General features: G+C 45.7%; 2 protein-coding genes across 2 annotated transcripts in view; one reads left to right on the forward strand and one right to left on the reverse strand.

Moving 5' to 3' along the window:
- LOC126986288 (protein LMBR1L-like) overlaps positions 1-22,838 on the forward strand; it is a 53,721-nt gene that overhangs the window by 25,463 nt on the left and 5,420 nt on the right. Inside the window, exons 6-10 of the mRNA XM_050842259.1 lie at positions 18,619-18,690; positions 18,963-19,211; positions 19,876-20,063; positions 21,180-21,399; positions 22,554-22,710. Coding sequence (XP_050698216.1) covers positions 18,619-18,690; positions 18,963-19,211; positions 19,876-20,063; positions 21,180-21,399; positions 22,554-22,710 — 886 coding nt within the window. The remainder of the gene's footprint in view (positions 1-18,618; positions 18,691-18,962; positions 19,212-19,875; positions 20,064-21,179; positions 21,400-22,553; positions 22,711-22,838) is intronic.
- LOC126986287 (uncharacterized) lies at positions 392-17,854 on the reverse strand. The gene is made up of 5 exons (XM_050842258.1): positions 16,183-17,854; positions 10,571-10,784; positions 8,194-8,345; positions 7,354-7,521; positions 392-2,999 (listed from the first exon to the last, which is right to left on the reverse strand). The coding sequence occupies exons 1-5, from the start codon at positions 17,092-17,094 to the stop codon at positions 2,784-2,786; spliced, it is 1,662 nt and encodes a 553-aa protein (XP_050698215.1). The 5' UTR covers positions 17,095-17,854; the 3' UTR covers positions 392-2,783.

The raw sequence follows: 22,838 nt of genomic DNA on the forward strand, positions 1-22,838 counted from the left end.
GTGAGTGTTACCTGTACTACCTGTGTTGGGGGGGAGGGGGGAGTGATGTAGCTGGTGTGTGTGTGTGTGTGTGTGTTTTGTTACTTTGTCCCTCTCTTTCTCTATCCCTTCTCTCTCTACCTTTCTCTCTTCCCTTCTCTCTCTCTCTCTACCTTTCCCTCCCTTTATTCCACCTTTCTTCTCTCCCTCCCTCTTTCTCTCACTCTCTATCCCTCCTCTTCCTTTCCTCTACCTCTGCCTCCCTCCATCTTTTTTTTTTTTTCGTGTGTGTGTGTGTGTGTGTCGTCTTTTATTGCTATCATACATTTATTTATTTTCCTTTTTTACCTCTCTCTCTCTCTCTCTCTCTCTCTCTCTCTCTCTCTCTCTCTCTCTCTCTCTCTCTCTCTCTCTCTCTCTCTCTCTCTCTCTCTCCTTCCTCTTCCTATCAATCATCTTGTCGTTGTTTGTCTTAATTATCGTTTTTCGTATCATTAGTTGTCTGCGTTTTCACTGTCATGTGTGTTTCTTATCAGTGAAGTGTGTGTGTGTGTGTGTGTGTGTGTGTGTGTGTGTGTGTGTGTGTCTGTGTCTCCGTTTGTTTTGGTTGACTTATTTATATGTATGTTTATGTATGTATCTTTTCCCTTCCCTTCCCTTCTGTTTCATTCCCTTTCCTTCCTTTCCCTTTTGTTTCATTCCCTTTCCCTTTCGTTCTCTTTCCTTCCCTTCCTTTCCATTTCCGTCCCTTCCCTTCCCTTCCGTTCCTTTCCGTTCCCTTCCCTTTTGTTTCATTCCCTTTCCTTCCTTTCCCTTTTGTTTCATTCCCTTTCCCCTTCTTTCCCTTCCGTTCCCTTCCCTTCCCTTCCGTTCCTTTCCGTTCCTTTCCCTTCCGTTCCACTCCCTTTCCTTACCTTTTATTTCCCTTACTTCTCCCCCATTCTCTTCTCTTTCCTTCCCCTCTTCCTCCCATTCATATTTTCCTTACCTTCCCTTACATTCCCTTTCCTTCCATTTCCCTCCCTTACCTTTCCATTCCCTTCTCTTCCATTCCCTTCTCTTCCCTTCCTCTCTGTTCCCCCCATTCATCTTTTCCTTCCCTTCCCTTCCATTCCCTTACCTTCTGTTCCACTCCCTTACCTTTCCCTCCCCTTCTCTTCCCTTCTTCTCTGTTCCCTCCATTCATCTTTTCCCTCCACACACTTTAGCAATATATGTGTTTAATAATAAGGATAATAACAACAAACAACATCAACAATAATAATAACAACGATAGTATTTATTTAAAAAAAAAGACATCCGACTCTGGGCCACGACAACCCTGCGATTTTCAGACCACCTTCACACTCTGCCGACTCACCCTCCTGCGACCGTTTCCAGACTCTTTCCGACCATGTGCGACCCTTTCCGACCATATGCGACCCTTTCCGACAATGTACGACCCTTTCCGACCATGTACGACCCTTTCCGACCATGTACGACCCTTTCCGACCATGTACGACCATGTACGACCCTTTCCGACCATGTACGACCCTTTCAGATCAGACTTTCACACCCAAGACCTCATGCCCCCGGAGTCGCTGGGTTGTCGTGGGCCCAGAGTCGACACAGTGGGAATGGGGCGGGGGCCTTACACTATCAGGGCGGCAGAATAGTTTTAATCCATAACGCTAAATTTGATGACGGCTCGCAACTACGTATGCTGAACTTTGTGGCTATTTTACAAACTTGGCTGAACTTTATGGCTATTACACAAACTTCGCTGAACGTTGGTTGACCTCCTTTGACCTTTTTCCACTACATCCAATCTTCTTTTTTTTTTCAGTCGTTTTCCATCTTTTTTCTTCATTTTCTTTCACCTTCATCTTCTTCCATCTTTTTCATTTTCTTCTCCCTTCTTTCACTTCCATCTTCTTCCACCTTTTTTTTTCATTTTCTTCTCCCTTCTTTCACTACTACCATCTTCTTCCACTTTTTCTTTCATTTTTTTCTCCCTTCTTTCACTACTTCCATCTACTTTTTTCTTCTTTCTTTCGCTAATTTCATCTTCTTCCACTTGTTTCTTCCATCATCTTCCACTTTTTTCTTCTATCTTCTTCCACTTTTTTCTTCCATCTTCTTCCACTTTTTCCTTCAGTTTTCTTCCTCTTCCATTTTCTTCCACCTTCTTTCATTATTTTTCATCTTCTTTCATTATCTTCCATCTTCTTTCCATCTTCTTCCACCACCTTCCTTTTTCTTCCACTTCCCTCCACCTTCTTCCACTACTTCCATCTTCTTTCACTTTTTCCTTCCTTTTCTTCCATCGATTTCTTCCACTGCTTCTTCCTTTTTTTCCCATCTTCTTCCACTACCTTCTTCACCACTGCCTTCTTTACCTTTCTTCCATTACCTTCTTTTTCTCTCACTCTCCTCTGCCTTCATCATCCACCTCCTTTCTTTCTCCACTTTCTCCCTTTTTTTCTTTCACTCTCTTGTCTTCTTCTTCAATCTCCTTCTTTCATTACTTTCTTTTTTTTATCTCACTCTCCTCTCTGCCTTCATCATCCACCTTCTTTCTTTCTTCACTTTCTCCTTTTTTTTCTTTCACTCTATTGTCTTCTTCTTCAATCCCCTTCTTCTTTCATTACTTTCTTCTTTTCCTGTCACTTCATTCTGCCTTCTTTTTTCCACTACTTTCTCCTTCTATCTTCTTCTCCCTCCCCTTCTTCCTTCTTCCACTTCCATTTTGTCTTCCACCTCCTCCCTTCTTTATCGACCTTCTTCTCCCTTCTTCCTTCCTTCCATCACCACCCCTTCTCCCCTCAACAGTACAGCCAATCCCTATGCTCCGGGGGTCGGCATGGGGCGGGGCAGGGGTCGGTGAGGGCGTCGTGGGCGTGGTGGGGGCGGAGGGAGCGCATGCCCACGAAGCCCCGCCCCCGCCTCCTCGTGGGGAAGGGGCGGGAGGTGGGGAAGGCCTCGCAGTGGTAAGCGTCGTGGGCTGTGTGGTTACGGCGGATGAGGGGCCACAGCAGCATCTGAAGGGGGGGGCGGGGGGGGGCGGGGGGGGGAGGTAATAGAGAGAGGAGAGGTTAGTTTTGAGGGGGGTGGAAGAGGAATGGAAGGACAGGGAAGGAAAATATGAATGGGAGCAACAGATGGAAAGCGAGGAGAAGAGAATGGAAGAGAAGTATAAGGGGAGTAGAAGGTAAGGGAGGGGAGTGGAACGGAAGGTAAGGGAATGTTAGGGAAGGAAAATGGTTTGTTTGTGGAGGGGAAGGAAGGGAAGGATTGAGATGGATGAAGGGTATGGAGAAGGTGAAATAAATGTGGAAGAGAGGAGACTGCTTTGGAAGAGGAACGGTGAGGGTGGTTAGTTTGTGGAGGGGAAGGAAGGGAAGGAATGAAGGAAGGTGGAGTGAGATGGATGAAGGGTATGGAGAAGGTGAAATAAATGTGGAAGGAATGAGACTGCTTTGGAAGAGGAACGGTGAGGGTGGTTAGTTTGTGGAGGGGAAGGAAGGGAAGGAATGAAGGAAGGTGGAGTGAGATGGATGAAGGGAATAGAGAAGGTGAAATAAATGTGGAAGGAAGGAGACTGCTTTGGAAGAGGAAGGGTGAAGGTGGTTAGTTTGTGGAGGGGAAGGAAGGAAGGAAGGTTGAGGTGGAGGATGGTTGTGTAGGATGGAGAAGGTGAAATAAATGTGGAAGGAAGGAGACTGCTTTGGAAGAGGAACGGTGAGGGTGGTTAGTTTGTGGAGGGGAAGGGAGTGAAGGGTTGAGGTGGAGGAAGGTTGAGTAGGATGGAGAAGGTGAAATAAATGTGGAAGGAAGGAGACTGCTTTGGAAGAGGAAGGGTGAAGGTGGTTAGTTTGTGGAGGGGAAGGAAGGGAAGGAATGAAGGAAGGTGGAGTGAGATGGATGAAGGGAATGGAGAAGGTGAAATAAATGTGGAAGAGAGGAGACTGCTTTGGAAGAGGAACGGTGAGGGTGGTTAGTTTGTGGAGGGGAAGGGAGTGAAGGGTTGAGGTGGAGGAAGGTTGAGTAGGATGGAGAAGGTGAAATAAATGTGGAAGAGAGGAGACTGCTTTGGAAGAGGAACGGTGAGGGTGGTTAGTTTGTGGAGGGGAAGGGAGGGAAGGGTTGAGGTGGAGGAAGGCTGAGTAGGATGGAGAAGGTGAAATAAATGTGGAAGAGAGGAGACTGCTTTGGAAGAGAAGACAGAAATAAAAATGTGAAGGAAGGAAGGAAGGTGGATGGAAGAAACGAAAGGAAAGAGAAGAGAAGGAAGGAAGGAAAAAAAGAGAAGGAAGGATACCCAACTAGAAGAGAAGGAACGGGAATGAGAAGAGTATGGGGGAAAAAGAGAAAGAAGGGAGAGGTGAAGGGAAGTAAGGAAGAATTTAGAAGAGAGGAAAAACAGGGATGAGAGAACAGTGTGGAGAAATGAAGACAAGAAGGGAGGAAGAACTTAGAAGAGAGGAAAGACAGGGATGAGAGAACAGTGTGGAGAAATGAAGACAAGAAGGAAGGGAAGGAGAAATGAAGGAAAGTATAGAAGACAGCATAGGGAGGAAGAACTTAGAAGAGAGGAAAGACAGGGATGAGAGAACAGTGTGGAGAAATGAAGACAAGAAGGGAGGAAGAACTTAGAAGAGAGGAAAGACAGGGATGAGAGAACAGCGTGGAGAAATGAAGACAAGAAGGGAGGAAGAACTTAGAAGAGAGGAAAAACAGGGATGACAGAACAGTGTGGAGAAACGAAGACAAGAAGGAAGGGAAGGAGAAATGAAGGAAAGTATTGAAGACGGCATAGGGAGGAAGAACTTAGAAGAGAGGAAAGACAGGGATGAGAGAACAGTGTGGAGAAATGAAGACAAGAAGGGAGGAAGAACTTAGAAGAGAGGAAAGACAGGGATGAGAGAACAGCGTGGAGAAATGAAGACAAGAAGATAAAAGGAGAAATGAAGGAAAGTATAGAAGACAGCACAGGGAGGAAGAACTTAGAAGAGAGGAAAAACAGGGATGACAGAACAGTGTGGAGAAACGAAGACAAGAAGATAAAAGGAGAAATGAAGGAAAGTATAGAAGACAGCATAGGGAGGAAGAACTTAGAAGAGAGGAAAAACAGGGATGAGAGAACAGTGTGGAGAAATGAACACAAGAAGGAAGCAGAACTTAGAAGAGAGGAAAGACAGGGATAACAGAACAGTGTGGAGAAACGAAGACAAGGAGAGAAGACAGCATAGGGAGGAAGAACTTAGAAGAGAGGAAAAACAGGGATGAGAGAACAGTGTGGAGAAACGAAGACAAGAAGATAAAAGGAGAAATGAAGGGAAGTAAAGAAGACAGCATAGGGAGGAAGAACTTAGAAGAGAGGAAAGACAGGGATGAGAGAACAGTGTGGAGAAACGAAGACAAGAAGATAAAAGGAGAAATGAAGGAAAGTATAGAAGACAGCACAGGGAGGAAGAACTTAGAAGAGAGGAAAAACAGGGATGACAGAACAGTGTGGAGAAACGAAGACAAGAAGATAAAAGGAGAAATGAAGGAAAGTATAGAAGACAGCATAGGGAGGAAGAACTTAGAAGAGAGGAAAAACAGGGATGAGAGAACAGTGTGGAGAAATGAACACAAGAAGGAAGCAGAACTTAGAAGAGGAAGAACAGTGTGGAGAAACGAAGACAAGGAGAGAAAGGAGAAATGAAGGAAGTAAAGAAGACAGCATAGGGAGGAAGAACTTAGAAGAGAGGAAAAACAGGGATGAGAGAACAGTGTGGAGAAACGAAGACAAGAAGATAAAAGGAGAAATGAAGGGAAGTAAAGAAGACAGCATAGGGAGGAAGAACTTAGAAGAGAGGAAAAACAGGGATGAGAGAACAGTGTGGAGAAACGAAGACAAGAAGATAAAAGGAGAAATGAAGGGAAGTAAAGAAGACAGCATAGGGGGGAAGAACTTAGAAGAGAGAAAAAACAGGGATGACAGAACAGTGTGAAGAAACGAAGACAAGAAGATAAAAGGAGAAATGAAGGAAAGTATAGAAGACAACATAGGGAGGAAGAACTTAGAAGAGAGGAAAAACAAGGATAAGAGAACAGTGTGGAGAAATGAAGACAGGAAGGGAGGGAAGGAGAAGGAGCTTAGGAGAGAGAAGACAAGAAAAAAACCCATTATAAAAGAAGGAAGAAAAGAAAGAAAAAGACTTAAAACATAAAGGAAGAAAAGGAGAACAGAGGGGACAGAAGGAGTGTAAGCACAGACAGACGCACGCACACACACACACACACACACACACACAACAAAAAATAACAGATAAGATTAATAAGTAAATAAATAAACAGCAATCCAGGTAACTCAGTGGGAGATTGACAGGTATATATCAGGTGTTGCAAAGTCATCAACACATTATCATCCCCTCCTTGCTGATGTGTGGTGCTTGAAGGCGACGAGAAAGTGCTGGGGGTCGTGATGTGTGTGTGTGTGTGTGTGTGTGTGTGTGTGTGTGTATGCGTGTGCGTGTGTGGACCTGTGAATTTGTACCAGGTTTTATTTTTACAATTTTATATTTGTCTGCCCCCAAAGTGTGCGTTTACGTGTGTGTGTGTGTGTGTGTGTGTGTGTGTGTGTGTGTGTGTGTGTGTGTGTGTGTCTTTCCCTCCATCTGTCTATCGATCTGCCAGCTTGCATTTCCAACCTGTCTATCTATCTGTCTTATTACTTGCTTGTCTGTCAGTATTTCTTTCTACATATACGTATTTGTGTCTGGGTGTGTGTGTCTTTCTGTCTATCTGTCTATCTATCTATCTCTCTGTCTGTCTACCTTTTTCTTTGTTTATCTTTCTGTCTATCATTTTGTCTTCATTTGCATATATTTACCTTTCTGTCCATCTATATGTCTCCCTGTCTATCTATCTATCTGTCTCTCTGTCTTCCTTTAACTGTATCTATCTACCTCTCTGTCTGTCTTTCTTCTTGTTTGGTTATCTTTCTGTCTATCATTTTGTCTCCCTGTCTATCCATCTATCTGTCTGTCTGTCTACCTGTATCTGTATATATCTGCCTTCCTGTTTGTTTATTTGTCTTTCTGTCTATCATTTTGTGTTTATTTACATATATTTACCTGTCTATCCACTTATGTTTCCCTGTTTATCTGTCTATCTGTCCACTCGTTGATCTTTTTTCCATAGATACACATTACTATCCCTCTGTCTGTTTATCTGTCTGTTTATTTCTATCTCTATCTGTCTATCTGTCCGCCAGTTTTTCTTCATTTCCACATATCTACCTTTCTACCCATCCGTCTGCATTTACCTGTCTGTATGTGTCTGTCTGTCTATCTATTTGTCTCTACCTGTTTGTGTGTTTGTGTGTTCGTCCGTCCGTACACTCACATTGATGGCCAGCTGGTCTTCGGAGAGCGGGGCGCGGCGCGGTGCCCATCTGAACAGCTGGCGTCTCAGTCTGGGGAGGGCCTCAGCGTGCCAGCCCCCGCAGCCCCCCCAGAGCCCTGCCATCACGGCTTGGTCATGGTGGGGGCTGTCGCGCATCAGGTGGTAACACTGGGGGGAGAATTTGGGTCTGTTGGGGTGATGTGGAAGGCAAAGGAAGTGGATGAGGTGGAGGTATAGGAAGGAAGGAAGAGAGGGTGGTGTTTGTGAGGAACGGAGGGGGGGTGGTAGAGTGGATAGGGAGGAAGGAAGGCGATGGTGGTAGTGGATGGGAGGGAGGGTGTTGTGGAGTTGGTGGTGGAGGGATTAGTGAAATAGTAGAGGAGGAGGGAAGGTGGAAGAAATAGATGGAAGAAAAGGAAGAAAAAAGTGAAAGAAGATTGAAGACGATTAAAGTAGTGGAAGAAGGTGGAGGGAAGTGGATAGAAGGGGAAGGGAAGGAGGCAAAAGTGGAGTAGTGTGAAATGGATTGGAAGGAGGAAGGAAGGAAGGGTAGAAGGGTAGATGATGGGGAGGAATGGAGGGTGTTTTTGTGTCCATTCCTCATTCATTTATCACTCTTTCCACCTCTTCCACACACCCCATCACTTTCTCCCCATCATATCCCCGTTCATTCCACCCCCACCTATCATCCCCAACACCCCTTCCACCCACCCTAACACCCTTACCCCTATCACCCACCCTCAACCCCCAACACCCCATCATCCACCCACAACCTCTTCATCCCCCTCAACCCCCACCCTTCACCTCCATTACCCACCCACTCTTCCCCCCATCACCCACCTTGCCGGAGCTCAGCCACTCCCTCACAGCCTCCACCTCCCGGGTCAGGATGGGCGAGTCAGCATCCCTCAGCATGAACAGATTCACCAGGGGGTCGCCCAGTACAGCAGCACGCCACACAGACCCCACAGACCCGCGCACGTCGCCCACACCTACACGGACACAGAGACACAGGATAATGGGACACATACATACAGACAGACAGACAGACGTGATATTGGGACATAGACGAACACACACTGGGTCATTGATGGATACGTGACAGACAGACAGACAAACGTGATATCGGAACACACACACACACACACACACACACACACACACACACACACACACACACACACACACACACACACACACACACACAGACACCGTTGCATTGATAAAAACGTGACAGGCAGATGAACAGACAGACAGACAGACAGACACGTGATATTGGGACATGACATTAACAGACAGGCAGACTGGTAGGTACAGGTGATACTGGGACACGCAGACAAATAGAGACAGACAGTCGTGATATTGGGACAAACAGAAACATATAGTTGAAAAAATGGAACACTGGGCAAATTTTCCGTGGGTCTTAAGTCAAACCACGATTTCCTCTGGCGTGGTTCTCATTTGTTTGTTGTTATTGCTGATGATGATGATGGTGAGTTATACCGTCGTCCTTCGGTGAAATCTACACGTCAAAAAAAACACGGAAATCTGAGAACCACGCCAGCGGAAATCGTGGTTTGACTGAAGACCCACGGAAAATTTGCCCAGTGTTCCATTTCTTCAACTATATGTTTCTGTTTGTCCCAATATCACGACTGTCTGTCTCTATTTGTCTGCGTGTCCCAATATCACCTGTACCTACCAGTCTGCCTGTCTGTTAATGTCAATGTCCCAATATCACGTGTCTGTCTGTCTGTCTGTCTGTGTCTGTCTTAAGTGAGGGTGGGTGCAGGATGAAAACAAACAAACAAAGGCGGGCGTGGGATGAAAACAAACAACAAAGAGAGGAGTGGAAGAAAGAAAGGGTGGGCTCAGGATAAAAATAAAACAACAACATCAAAGGAGTGGAAAATAGGCAAATAACACCGAACCAACAAAGTAATATAAAGATTTCATAAGGATCAGAAAGACGAAATCCAGGACCCCCCAAAAAATAATAAAAACCCATAATATAAAGACTAATAAGGATCAAAAAGACGAAATCCAGGACCCCCCAAAAAATAATAAAGAACCCATAATATAAAGACTAATAAGGATCAGAAAGACGAAATCCAGGACCCCCCAAAAAATAATAAAAACCCATAATATAAAGACTAATAAGGATCAGAAACACGAAATCCAGGACCCCCCAAAAAATAATAAAAACCCATAATATAAAGACTAATAAGGATCAAAAAGACGAAATCCAGGACCCCCCCCAAAAATAATAAAGAACCCATAATATAAAGACTTCATAAGGATCAGAAAGACGAAATCCAGGACCCCCCAAAAAATAATAAAAACCCATAATATAAAGACTTCATAAGGATCAGAAAGACGAAATCCAGGACCCCCCAAAAAAATAAATAATCCATAATATAAAGACTAATAAGGATCAGAAAGACGAAATCCAGGACCCCCCCAAAAAAATAAAGAACCCATAATATAAAGACTTCATAAGGATCAGAAAGACGAAATCCAGGACCCCCCCCTAAAAATAATAATCCATAATATAAAGACTAATAAGGATCAGAAAGACGAAATCCAGGACCCCCCAAAAAAAATAAAGAATCCATAATATAAAGATTTCATAAGGATCAGAAAGACGAAATCCAGGACCCCCCCAAAAAAATAAAGAATCCATAATATAAAGACTTCATAAGGATCAGAAAGACGAAATCCAGGACCCCTAAAATAATAATCCATAATATAAAGACTAATAAGGATCAGAAAGACGAAATCCAGGACCCCAAAAAATAATAATCCATAATATAAAGACTAATAAGGATCAGAAAGACGAAATCCAGGACCCCCCAAAAAATAATAAAGACCCCATAATATATAGTCTAAAGAGGATCAGAAAGACGAAATCCAGGACCCCCAAGAAAATAAATAATAAAGAACCCATAATATAAAGACTAATAAGGATCAGAAAGACGAAATCCAGGACCCCCCCCAAAAAAAAATAAAGAACCCATAATATAAAGACTAATAAGGATCAGAAAGACGAAATCCAGGACCCCCCCTAAAATAAAATCGAAAAAAAAAAGAAAACGAGATTGAAACAAGAAATAAGCACAAGAAAGCTCGAGAGAAACACAAAACCAACAAATAAAAAACAAAAAAAAATCATAACAAGCAAGTCCCCCCCCCCTCCCCCCCTTCCCCTCTCTCTTACCCCCGGGGAGTCTAGCGGCGTGGCAGAAGTCCAGGTGCGTGTGTTGGCAGGCCAGGGCGCAGAGCCAGTCCCGCTGCGGCCGCTCCGAGACATCCAGGTCATGGTACACTCGCATCGCCCAGCCGGGGTAGGCGTCCCTCACCTGCCCCGCCAGCACCTCTATGCCCCGGTGGTAGGCGCTGGGGAAGGCTCCGAAGAGGCTGTAGCTCACCACCTGGGGGCACACGGGGCGGGGAGGAGGAGGATAATGAGGTCATGTTATTGATTAGGTTAAATGGATCATCGTGAGTAGAAGAGGCCTTGAGTAGGAAGTGGGGAAGTGAAGGAGATGAGGAAAAATAGAGATCAGGATGAGAAAAACAAAGGATTAGGGTTGTTAAGTGGAATAAGAGAAAGAGAAGAGAGATGGTGTTATTGACGAGGAAGATAAAGAGAAGAGAGATGGTGTTATTGACGAGGAAGATAAAGAGAACAGAGATGGTGTTATTGACGAGGAAGATAAAGAGAACAGAGATGGTGTTATTGACGAGGAAGATAAAGAGAACAGAGATGGTGTTATTGACGAGGAAGATAAAGAGAACAGAGATGATGTTATTGATGAGTTTAAGTAAGGAGTGAGGGAAAGTGAAATACAGGAGGAAAAGTAGGGAGCAGTAGAGTTAAGTGGAAGAAAAGAAAGAGAAGAGAGAAGATCTTATTGATGAGTTTAAGTAAGGAGTGAGAGAGTGAAGGAAAGGAGGAAAAGTAGGAAACAGGATGATAACAGAAGGATTAGAGTAAGTGGAAGAAGAGGAAGAGAAGGAAAAGAGAGGTGTTATTGATGAGTTTAAGTAAGAAGTGAGAGAGTAAAGTAGGGGAGGAAAAGTAAAAAGTAATAAGAAAAAAGATTAGGGTGAAGTTAAGCAAGTTACGAAGGAGGGAGACGGAGAGGAAGAAGAGATGATGAAGGGAGTGAAAAGGGGAACGAAGAAAAGGGGAGGAAAAAAGTTGGGGAGGAATGGAATACGAGGGAGAGAGGAGAGATATATTGTTATTGAAGTTAAGTAAGGAGTGAAGGAATGAAAAGGGGGAGAGTAGAATGAGGATGAAAACAATTAAGAAGGAATGAAGGGGAAGAAGAGGGAGAGAGAGAATGGAGGAAGATATTGACTTATCGATGGGCTTATGTAAGGAGTGAGGGAGTGAAAGTGGGAGCAGAGAAGACGAGGAGAAGGAAGAGGAAGAGAAAAGGGATCGAAAAGAGTGTGAATAGGAGATGCAAAGAGAAGAAGGAAAAGGAGGAGGAGGAAGAGAAAGGGGACAGAGAAGATTGTGTGAATAGGAGATGCAAAAAGAAGGAAGAGGAGGAGGAGAAAGAGAAGAGAAAGCGTGTGAATAGGAGATGCAAAGAGAAGAAGGAAAAGGAGGAGGAGGAAGAGAAAAGGGACAGAGAAGAGTGTGAATAGGAGATGCAAAAAGAAGGAAGAGGAAGAGGAGGAAGAGAGAAGAGAAAGCGTGTGAATAGGAGATGCAAAGAGAAGAAGGAAAAGGAGGAGGAGGAAGAGGATAGGGACAGGGAGGAGTAAGCTTGTGAAGAGGAAAAGAAGAGGGTGGAGAGAAGATTAGAATAGGTACGGAGAGAAGGGTGAGAGATAGAGGAGTGAGGTGGCATACATGGGTCCGAGGGCTGGAGAAAAATGGAGCACGTGATATTACTGACAAGCTTAGGAAGGGAGAGAGAGGGAGAGTGGTGGAGGTATAGTCTAGTGAAAGTTGGACCAAAGAGAAGAGGAGGAAAAGTAGGGAGTAGGGTGAGAGAATGGTGAGGAGTGAGGTGGCATACGAGGGAGAGAAAGGAAGTAGAAGTGCCATTGTTGACCAGCTTAGGAAGGGAGAGAGAGAGAGAGAGGGGTGGACCGTGGATATATAGTGAAAGTATGAGCAGGGAGAGGAAGGAAAAGTATGGAGTAGAGTAAATAAGTTTGGGGTCGAGTTTGAGTGTACTGAACATAGATAGAGAGGCAAAATAAGAGGTTGTTTTACTGGTGGGGTTGGTTAAGGAAGGGTTGATGCATAGTAAACGTAGAAGCAAAAAGGAGAAATAAAGAGAAGGAAAAATAAAAGACAGATTAAGAAAAAGGGTTGGGTCAAGGTTGGCAGTACAGAAGAGGGACAGAGAGAGGGAAAAGGAGAGGTTGTGATACTGGTGGGGTTGGTTAAGAAAGGGTTGATGCATAGTAAACGTAGAAGGAAAACAAAGAATGAAGAGAAGGAGTAAAGGATAGAAAAGAAAAAAAGGTTTGAGGTGGAGTTTGAGTGTACTGAACATAGATAGAGAGGTAAAAGGAGAGGTTGTGATACTGGTGGGGTTGGTTAAGGAAGGGTTGATGCTTAGCAAACGTAGAAGGAAAACAAAGAATGAAGAGAAGGAGTAAGGGATAGAAAAGAAAAAAAGGTTTGAGGTGGAGTTTGAGTGTACTGAACATAGATAGAGAGGAAAAATAAGAGGTTGTTTTACTGGTGGGGTTGGTTAAGGAAGGGTTGATGCATAGTAAACGTAGAAGCAAAACAAAGAATGAAGAGAAGGAGTAAGGGATAGAAAAGAAGAAAAAAAGGTTTGAGGTGGAGTTTGAGTGTACTGAACATAGATAGAGAGGAAAAATAAGAGGTTGTGATACTGGTGGGGTTGGTTAAGGAAGGGTTGATGCTTAGTAAACGTAGAAGCAAAACAAAGAATGAAGAGAAGGAGTAAGGGATAGAAAAGAAAAAAAGGTTTGAGGTGGAGTTTGAGTGTACAGAAAATAGATAGAGGAAAAAGAAGAGGGTGTGATACTGGTGGGGTTGGTAAAGGAAGGGTTGATGCTTAGTAAACGTAAAATCAAAATAAAAAAAGAATGAAGAGAAGGAGGAGTAAGGAATAGAAGAATAAATAAGGTTGGGGTCGAGTTTGATAATGCACAGAAAATAGATAGAGAGGCAAAATAAGAGGTTGTTTTACTGGTGGGGTTGGTTAAGGAAGGGTTGATGCTTAGTAAACGTAGAAGGAAAAGTAAGGAATAGAAGAAAAAAAAAAGGTTGAGGTGGAGTTTGAGTGTACAGAAAATAGATAGAGAGGGAAAGAAAAGAGGTTGTGTTACTGGTGGATTTGGTAAAGGAAGGGTGAATAGGAAATGCCGAATGAAGAAGGAAGAGGAGTAGGAGGAGGAGGAAAGGGACAGGGAGGAGTAAGCTTGTGAAGAGAAGAAGAGGGTGGAGAGAAATTGAGAATAGGGGAAGGGGAGCAGGCGTATTATTTAGCAGGGGAGGCAAGGGAAGGAAGGGGGAGGAGGGAGAGTGGAGGCAAGGGAAGGAAGGGGAGGTAAGGGGAGGAGGGAGAGGGGAGGGGATGGAGGGAGGAGAAGGAAGGGGAGGAGGGAGAGGCAAGGGAAGGAAGGGGAGGGGGGAGGGGGAAGAGAAGGAAAGGAAGGGGGAGGAGGGAGGGGGAAGGCAAGGGAAGGAAGGGGAGGAGGGAGCCAAGGGAAGGAAGAGGGAGGAGGGGGGAGGAAACAAGGAAAGGAAGGGGGGGGGGGTTGCAAGGGAGGGAAGAGGGAGGCAAGAGAAGGGAGGAGGAGAGGGGAGGTTAGGGAAGGAAGGGGAGGGAGAGTAAAGGGGGAGAGGGGGGAGGGAGGGGCTGGGTGGGTATAGGTTACACAGCATATATAGAGCAGGGCGGGGAGGAGGAGGAGGAGGAGGAAGAGGAGGAGGAGGAGGAGAAGAGGGCGTTGTAGCAGTTAGGAATGTTATTGTTGTTGTTGTTGTTGTTGTTGTTTACGTCTCAGGGTGGATGGGTGTCGTTACCTCACTTAATATGGTGCTACCTCCTCCTCCTCCTCTTCTTCCTCTTCTTCCTACTCCTCCTCCTCCATGATGAATATTTGTGTTTGGTAATCGCTTAGGGAATAGAGGGGAGTAAATGGATTGGTTTGGAGGAGGAAGAAGAAGAAGAAGAAGGAGAAGGAGAAGGAGAGGAGGAGGAGGACGAGGAGGAGGAAGAAGAAGACGAAGGAAGGGGAAGGAGAAGAGATGAAAACAAGAAAAGTCAACGAGGAAGAAGGAAAGAAAGAAAATAAAAGAGAAAGAAAAAGTACAAGAAGAAGCAGAAGATAAAAAGAAAAAGGGAGGTAGAAGAAGATAAAAGAAGAAAAGGAGGAAGAGAGGAAGAAATAAATAAAAGAAAAAGTACAAGAAGAAGCAGAAGATAAAAAAAATAGAAAAAGGAGGAAGAAGAAAAAGAAGAAAAAAAGAAAAGGAGGAAGTCGAAGAGTAGAAAAATAAGAAGACTGTGATGAAGAGGAGGGAGAAGGGAGAAAGAAAGACGGGGGAAAGGAAAACGAGGTAGAAGAAGAACAAAGAAAGAAGAAAATGGAAGAAAGATAAACAGAGGAAGAGGAGATAGGAGAAGAAGAAGGATGCATATTATTCTTCCTTCTACACTTCCCTCTTTATTACAGAAAAGGAAGGGAAGGAAGGAAGATAGTGGATAAGAAAAAAGGAAGAAAGGGGGGGAAGGAGGAAGAAGGAGAGAGAGGTAGTGGATGGGAAGAAGAAAGGAAGAGAAGGAGGAAGGGAGGTAGTGGAGGGAAAGAAGAAAGGGAAGGAAGAGAGGGAGAGAAGAAGTAAGGGGAGGAAGGAAGAGAGGGAGGTACTGGAGGAGAAGATGAAAGTAAGAGAAAAAGGAAAGAAGAGAGAAGAAGGAAATAAAGAAAAAGAAATACCAAGGAAAAAAAAATCCATCACAAAATTAACCAAACTTCTAACACAAGACAACAACAACAACAACAACAGCAGCAGGAACTCAAACAACACAGGTAGAACACAAACCAAGACTCATCAGGTGGTGAGAGAGAGAGAGAGAGAGAGAGAGAGAGAGAGAGAGAGAGAGAGAGAGAGAGAGTCCCATTAGCAACACAACAACAACACCACAAATAACACGAACAAGGACGCAAGATGATAACAAACACGAGGAATGGAGACAGACAGACAGACAGACGGACAGACAGACAGACAGACGGACAGACAGACAGACAGACGGACAGACAGACGGACAGACAGACGGACAGACAGACAGTTAGCTAGCGGTCATTAACACTACATGAATCTGATAACTGTTTTGCTTGTCTGTGACCTGTCTGTCTGTCTGTCTGTCTTTTCTATTTACGTCTATCTATGGTCATTTATGTTTGTCTATTCCTGTTATCTATTCATCTATTTCTATTGATCTCTGACTTAATCTATATTTTTCTTTTTTCGTCTTTACGTCTACCGAAGTTTTTATCTTTCTACTCCTGTCTATCTGTCATTTCTACCTATCCGTTGCTATCTATCTTTGTCTACTTTTGTCTCTACCTTTTCTATAACTATCCATTTCTCTATCTACCTATATCAACCTTTTTACTTATATTTGTTCACCATCTTGCTATATCTAATCCACTTGTTATCCTGTCCTTTCCTCACCTTTCTCATTCCGCCTGTCCATCTTTCCTCTCGCTCATCTATCCCCCTGTCCATTCCCACTCCACACTATTCACCCCTTCATTCCCATTCCTACACACTTCCCCACCTCTCCATTCCCACTCACTCCCACTCCCACTCACCTTCTGCTCTCCACCTCTCGCTGTTGCCCACTCGCTACATGTGGACTCCCCCAGGGCAAGCTTCACCCTCTCCACCACTGCCTCCACCCTCTCCTTCCTTTCTACTCCACCTTCACAGCCGGGCAGGGAGACTTTAACACGACGCTCACAGGGGCACGGGGACAGGGGGAGCGTTACTTCACACACCCCTGGACCGTTTTCATCACCATCATCACCACCATCATCACCATCATTATTAACATCATTATCATTTCCACTAACTATCTTTTGTTCCTCTGCATCTTCGAACAGGCTTTCTTCCTCTTCTCCTCCTCCTCCTCCTCCTCCTCCTCCTCCTCCTCTTCTTCCTCCTCCACCAGCTATATTTTCTTCCCCTACTGTTTCGAATGAGTTCTCTTCCTCCTCCTCCCGTCTTCCTCCTCCTCCTCCTCCTCCTCCTCCTCCTCTTCCTGTTTTTTCGTTCCCCAAAGACTTTTCTACTGCTTGAAACGGGTTGGGTTCTTCTTGTTCTCCTCCTCCTCCGTCACCTCTTGTCTTCTCTTCCCCTGAGGACGTCCCTACTGCATGCAACAAGCTTTCTTCCTCCTCCTCCTCTTCACCTCCTCCTCCTCCTTCGTCCCAGTCACCGCCATCCACGTGAAGTCTCCCATTTTCTTTTCCGTTTTCTCTCTCTGCCGAGGGCGTTGCTTCATTGCTGTTAATGTCACGGTTGAGGTTTTTGAGGGTGGGGGTGTCCTGAGAGCCGGCGGGGGGGAGGGGGGACTGGTGTGGGTGGCGGGGGCGGGGGGGTTGATCGGGGTGGGTTGTGGGGGTTTCGAACTGGGGGTGTTGGTGGTGGAGTGGTAGGAGGTAGAGGAGTGTAAGGATGGCTATGGTTAAGCATGCTGGGTAGAGGCGATGGTTAGGGGGCATGTGTGTGTGTGTGTGTGTGTGTGTAGGTAGGTAGGTAGGAAGGAAGGCAGGAAGTGTGTGTGTGTGTGTGTGTGTGTGTGTGTGTGTGTGTGTGTGTGTGTGTTAATCTTACACACAATCGTTTTACTTGTTTTCCTTTCTTCTTCTTTCCTATCTTCTTTTCTTTCTTTATCTCTATTGTCTTTCTTCCCTTTCTGGATTCTTCTCTTTCCTCATTTATTCCCTTTCCTTCCCTCCTTTTTCCCTTCTTTTTCTCTACTGTCCTTTTTTTTTTTAATTCCTCCCTTTCCTTTTATTTCCTTCCTTCTTTTCCTCTCTTCCTTCGTCTCCTCTTATTTCTTTCCTTCCTTCTTTTCTTCCTGTCTTCCTTTGTCTCTTCTCTACTATTCCTTGTTCACTTTTCTTTACACGCCTTTTCCTTCCTTCATTTCCCACTTTTCTTTCCTCCCACACTCCGTTTTCCTTTCGTTCTTTTTCCCGTTTTCTTTTCTTGTTTTGTTTTTCCAATGGCCTGTCTTGAAGTCACGTAACACGCACAAACACACACTCGCTCACGCTTCCTTTTTCTTATTTTTCAAGCTATTTTTCCAATTCTCAATCACTACAATTCATACCACTGTGATTATAAGTATGATTGTTGAAGTGTGCGTGTGAGTGTGTGTGCGCGTGTTCAAAGTGTATGGGTTTGTGTGCGTGGTGTGTGTGTGCTCTTTGTATCACACCTCGATGGAAACTGGCTGTGTGTGTGTGTGTGTGTGTGTGTGTGAAGTGACTTGCTTGATATATGTGGGGAGAGAAGGGAATAGGAAGGGAGAGAGGAGGGTGTCGCAAATGAGGTAGTCCCCCCTCCCCCCCTCCTCTCTCTCTCTCTCTCTCTCTCTCTCTCTCTCTCTCTCTCTCTCTCTCTCTCTCTCTCTCTCAAGTTTGCGGTCGGAAGTGTCACTATACTGTATTACCTCTGCTGCGTTTTCGTTAGTCATCGTTCGGTGTGTGTGTGTGTGTGTGTATGTGTGTGTAGCTAACGGTGTGGGTGTCTGTGCAAGGGGATTTTAATTAAGGTTCTCATGTGTTACTACTACTACTACTACAATTACCACCACTACTACTACGACTACTACTACAATTACCACTACTACTACTACTACTACTACTACAATTACCACTACTACTACTACTACTACTACTACTACTACTACTACTACTACCACTACTAGTACTACTACAATTACCACTACTACTACTACTACTACTACTACTACTACTACTGATGATGATAATAATGGATTCCTTCCCTTCTTCATATACTTATTTCCTTCCTTCCCTCCTTTCCTTCTTCCTCCTTTTCTTCTCCAGTTTTCCAGGTTCAATTTCCTCTACACGTCTTCCTTCCTTCCTTCCTTCTTTTCCCTACTGTTCTTTCCTCCCACACTCCGTTTTCCTTTCGTTGTTTTTTCCCGTTTTCTTTTTTCTTTCAATAATAATAATAATAATAATAATAATAATAATAATAATGCGTCTCAACAGATGTGTGGGGCAGCTTCTACCTCCCGTTCCTGTACTCGCTCATCTCCTGCCTGGGTGTGCTGATGCTGCTGTGTAAGTATTGAGAGAGAGAGAGAGAGAGAGAGAGAGAGAGAGAGAGAGAGAAGGGCCCCAATAACGAGATTCATTTATATATATATCGCGTTAAAATAGTTAATTCCTGATGATCCTTGGCAATAGTTAGGCGTCAAAAACCGATAAATACTATGCTTTGAATACGATAATCTGGCAACGGTGGTGTTCATTTAGCATCGAGGAGAGAGAGGAGAGGAGGAGGAAAAATGGGAGATCTATATATATTCTTTACACCATCCTTTGCCTTCCAGTATGCACACCCGTCGGCCTGGCGCACCTGTTCACCGCGATGGGGCGCCTGGTGGTCAAGCCAGGGTTCCTGCGTGACCTTGCGGAGGAGTACCAGGCGGCGGTTCTGCTGGAGGACTCGCTTGCCCGCCGCCTCGCCCCGCCCGCCGTCCCCCATGCTCAGCCCCTCACGCGCTCCCTCGCCGCAGCGCCGTCTCCCGAGGACCTTCTGCTGCAGTACCGTGACGCCCGCACCAGACGGATAAGGCTGGGTGAGTGGAACTTGTCTTTTTATCTCTTCGATTTCGCAGGAGCGGTGCTTAGCTAGCTTATTTGTTATCCTTGGGTGGGCAGTTTTCCTCACCTCTGTGCCATCGTCCTCCTCCTGCCCTCCTCCCTCATCTCTTCCTCCTCTCCTCTCCTCCCTCAACTCTTTTCCTCCTCTCCTCTCTTCCCTCAACTCTTCCTCTCCTCCTCCTCCTCCTCCTCCCTCAACTCCTCTTCTTCTCCTGCTCCTGTCCTCCCTCAACTCTTCCTCTTCTCTTCTTCCTCCTCCTCCTTGCTTCCTCAGCTCTTCCTCTTCTCTTCCTTTTTCTCCTTCCTCTCTCCCTCAACTCTTCCTCTTGAGCTGATTCACACATGTACTGTAAAAAGAAGCATTTCTCGTGTTAACAAAATAATGGCTTGTGTTTTTGGGAAATTGTAGGAGGAAGAATGTTTATAAAGGAGTTATTTATTGCCCCCCCCCTTTTTTTTTTACAATAAAGGAGACAGCTCAAGGGCACAAAAAAAGGAAACAAAAATAAAAAAAGCCTGCTACTCATTGCTCCTAAAAAGACCCCCTAGAATGCCTTAAGAGCTTTAGTAGGAGGAATAATGTTCATAAGAGATATTTATCATCCCTGAGGCGCCCCTTAACACCTTCTTCACCCCCAGAGCGCCGTCGCCGTGCAGGAGTGTTCCAGCGCACCCTGGCGTACCCGCTGGCCCTGCTGGTGCTGCTGGCGCTGACGGGCACGGCGGTGCTCATTGTGGTCCTCAACACTCTTCAGCTCCTGGTGGGCATCAAGGCGCTGCCCCTCTCCTCCACCCCGGCCATCCTTGGGGAGGCTCAGCAGGGCAAGGTGTGTGCGGGTGGCCAGTTTTTCTCACCTCTTTGCCGTCGTCCTCCTTCTGCCCTCCTCCCTCATCTCTTCCTCCTCTTCTCCTCCCTCAACTCTTCCTGTTCTCCTCCTCTCCTCGCTCAACTCTTCCTCTTCTTCCTCCTCCTCACTTCCTCAACTTTTCCTTTTCTCTTCCTCCTCCTCCTCTCTCCCTCAACTCTTCCTCCTCCTCTTCTCTCCCTCAGCTCTTCCTCTTCTCCTTCTTGTTTCACCCAGAGCCATAGAATAGGAGAGTTATCCACCTCCATCACTGGTGCCATGTTGTTACCAGAAGAGACACACAAACTTCAAATTCATGCCAATAGATTTGTGCTTTTTTGTTCTCTTAGACACTTAGCCATCCTGAGAGTATCTAGAGCACAAAGAAAACAGTAATGTATCAGTGTTAATTTAAATTTTGCACAGCTTGGTAACAGTATGGCACCTGTGATTAAGTTAGCCACACTCTCCTTTTCTATGTCTCTGGTTTGACCCTTACACAGAATAGTGGTAGTGCCTGTCCTCCTCCTCTCCTCTCCTCCCTCAACTCTTCCTCTTCTCTTTCTCCTCCTCCTCTCCTCCCTCAACTCTTCCTCTTCTTTTCTTCCTCCTCGTCCTCGCTTCCTCAACTCTTCCTCTTCTTTTCTTCCTCCTCGTCCTCGCTTCCTCAACTCTTCCTCCTCATCCTTCAAATTTTTCTGTGCTCCGTTCCCTCCTCAGTGCTGTCATGATGTCTTTTGCACCCTTCATCACCCTTTTCACCTCTTCCTCCTTGAAATATGTCTTCCTCACCTTCACTCCCCCTGGTTCTCTCCAACAACGAATAGCATTTCTGTTGGTGATTTGTCTCCTCACCTTCTTTATCCTTCACATCATCATCCCTCTCTTTTGGCTACTCTTTACTGTAATTTATTATGGGAGTGGCGAGTAGCGGGCTTTTTTTGTACTCTTTTTGTTGCCCTTGAGCCGTGTCCTTTGATGTAAAAAGGAAAAACAAAAAAAACGTAGAGAAATCCTGTGTTATACTGCCATAGAGAATCAGAGTATCATGGTGCCTTCCTCATCTTCATTCTCTCTCACCCCCATCCACCCCCACAGAGAATAGTGCTGTTGTCGGTGCTGGGTCCTGTGGGCGCCGTGCTGGAGGTGGTGCTTATCCTGTACCTCATCGCTGCCTCCCTCCTCGGCTGTTACTCCCTCCCGGTGGTGGCGCGCATCAGGCCTCGCCGCGGTGACACGCCCATGGTGCACGTCATTGGCAACTGTGCCATTGTCCTTATACTCTCCAGCGCCCTTCCCCTGCTGGCGCGAACCCTGGGTGAGTGTGTGTAGGTAGGATACGGAGAGGAGGTCACGTGTGTAGCTGGTGGTGTTGGAAGTTGGAGAGGAGAGAAACTGAGGGTAGGGGAGGAGGAGGAGGGATTGAGAGTGGAGGGGGTAGAGAGGTCCTATATGTAGCTGGTGGTATGGGATAGGAGGAAAGGAGAGGAACGGAGAGTGGAATTGAGGGTGGAAGGGGAAGGACTGAAGGTGGAAAACTTATATATGTAGTTGGTGGTTTTGGAAGAAGGAGGAGGAAGTGAGGGTGGAGGGGGAGGGGGTGGAGAGGTCATAATATGTAGCTGGTGTGGGAGGAAGGAAAGAAGAGGAAGTGAGGGTGATGTAGGAGGGGGAAGAATTGAGGGTGGAGGGGGTGGAGAGGTCATAATATATACTAGCTGGTGTGGGAGGAAGGAAAGAAGAGGAACTGAGGGTGGAGGGGGAGGTAGGAGATGGAAGAACTTAAAAGAAAGGTCATATGTAGCTGGTGGTCTTGGAGGAAGGAAAGAAGAGGAACTGAGGGTGGTGTAGGAGGGGATAGAGGGGTCATATATAGCTGGTGTGGGAGGAAGGAAAGGAGAGGAACTGAGGGTGGAGGATCCTTACCCCCTCCTTACCAACTAACACCTTACATGATAGTGGTGTTACTTTTTTTATTCCTATTTTTTAAGTATCCCAACCTCCTCCTCATCCTGCTGCTCTCTCTTTAACACTACCTCTTCTTGTCCTCTGCTTGCTGATCTCCCTCGTTCTACCTTTTCTCATCCTCCTCCTTCATTGCTTCCTCTTCTTGTCCTCCTCTTTCAACTCTCTCTTGTCTTTCTCCTTCTCCTCCTCTTCCTCTCTCTCAGCTCTTCCTCCTCTCCTCCTCCTCCTCCTTCTGCTGTCCTCCCTCAACTCTTCCTCTTCTCCTCCTCCTCCTCCTCCTCCTCTCTCCCTCAACTCTTTCTCTTGTCTTCCTCCTCTCTCTCAGCTCTTCCTCTTCTCCTCCTCCTTCTGCTGTCCTCCCCCAGCTCTTCCTCTCTCCCTCAACTTTCTCAACTCTTCCTCTTCTCATCCTCCTTCTGCCCTCCTCCCTCATCTCTTCCTCTTCTCCTCCTCCTCCTCCTTCTTCGGCCCTCTTCCCTCAACTCCTCTTCTCGTCCCCGGCAGGCATCACCAACTTCGACCTGCTGGGGGACTTTGGGAAGATCAGTTGGCTGGGCAGCTTCTGGATCGTGCTCGGCTATAACGCTCTCTTCGCCTCCGCCGCCGCCTGGTGCCTTGTCAAGAAGTTCACTGCCACCATCAGGCACGAGATATACATGAGGTGCGTATGTGGGATGTATGAGGGAGGGAGTGGTGGTCAGGACACACTAAGACACACACTGGATGAGGGGCAAATGGGGGATGTGTGAGGGAGGGAGTGGTGGTCAGGACACACTAAGACACACACTG

The sequence above is a fragment of the Eriocheir sinensis genome, chromosome 61, assembly GCF_024679095.1.
Source record: "Eriocheir sinensis breed Jianghai 21 chromosome 61, ASM2467909v1, whole genome shotgun sequence".
Classification (NCBI taxonomy): domain Eukaryota; kingdom Metazoa; phylum Arthropoda; class Malacostraca; order Decapoda; family Varunidae; genus Eriocheir; species Eriocheir sinensis.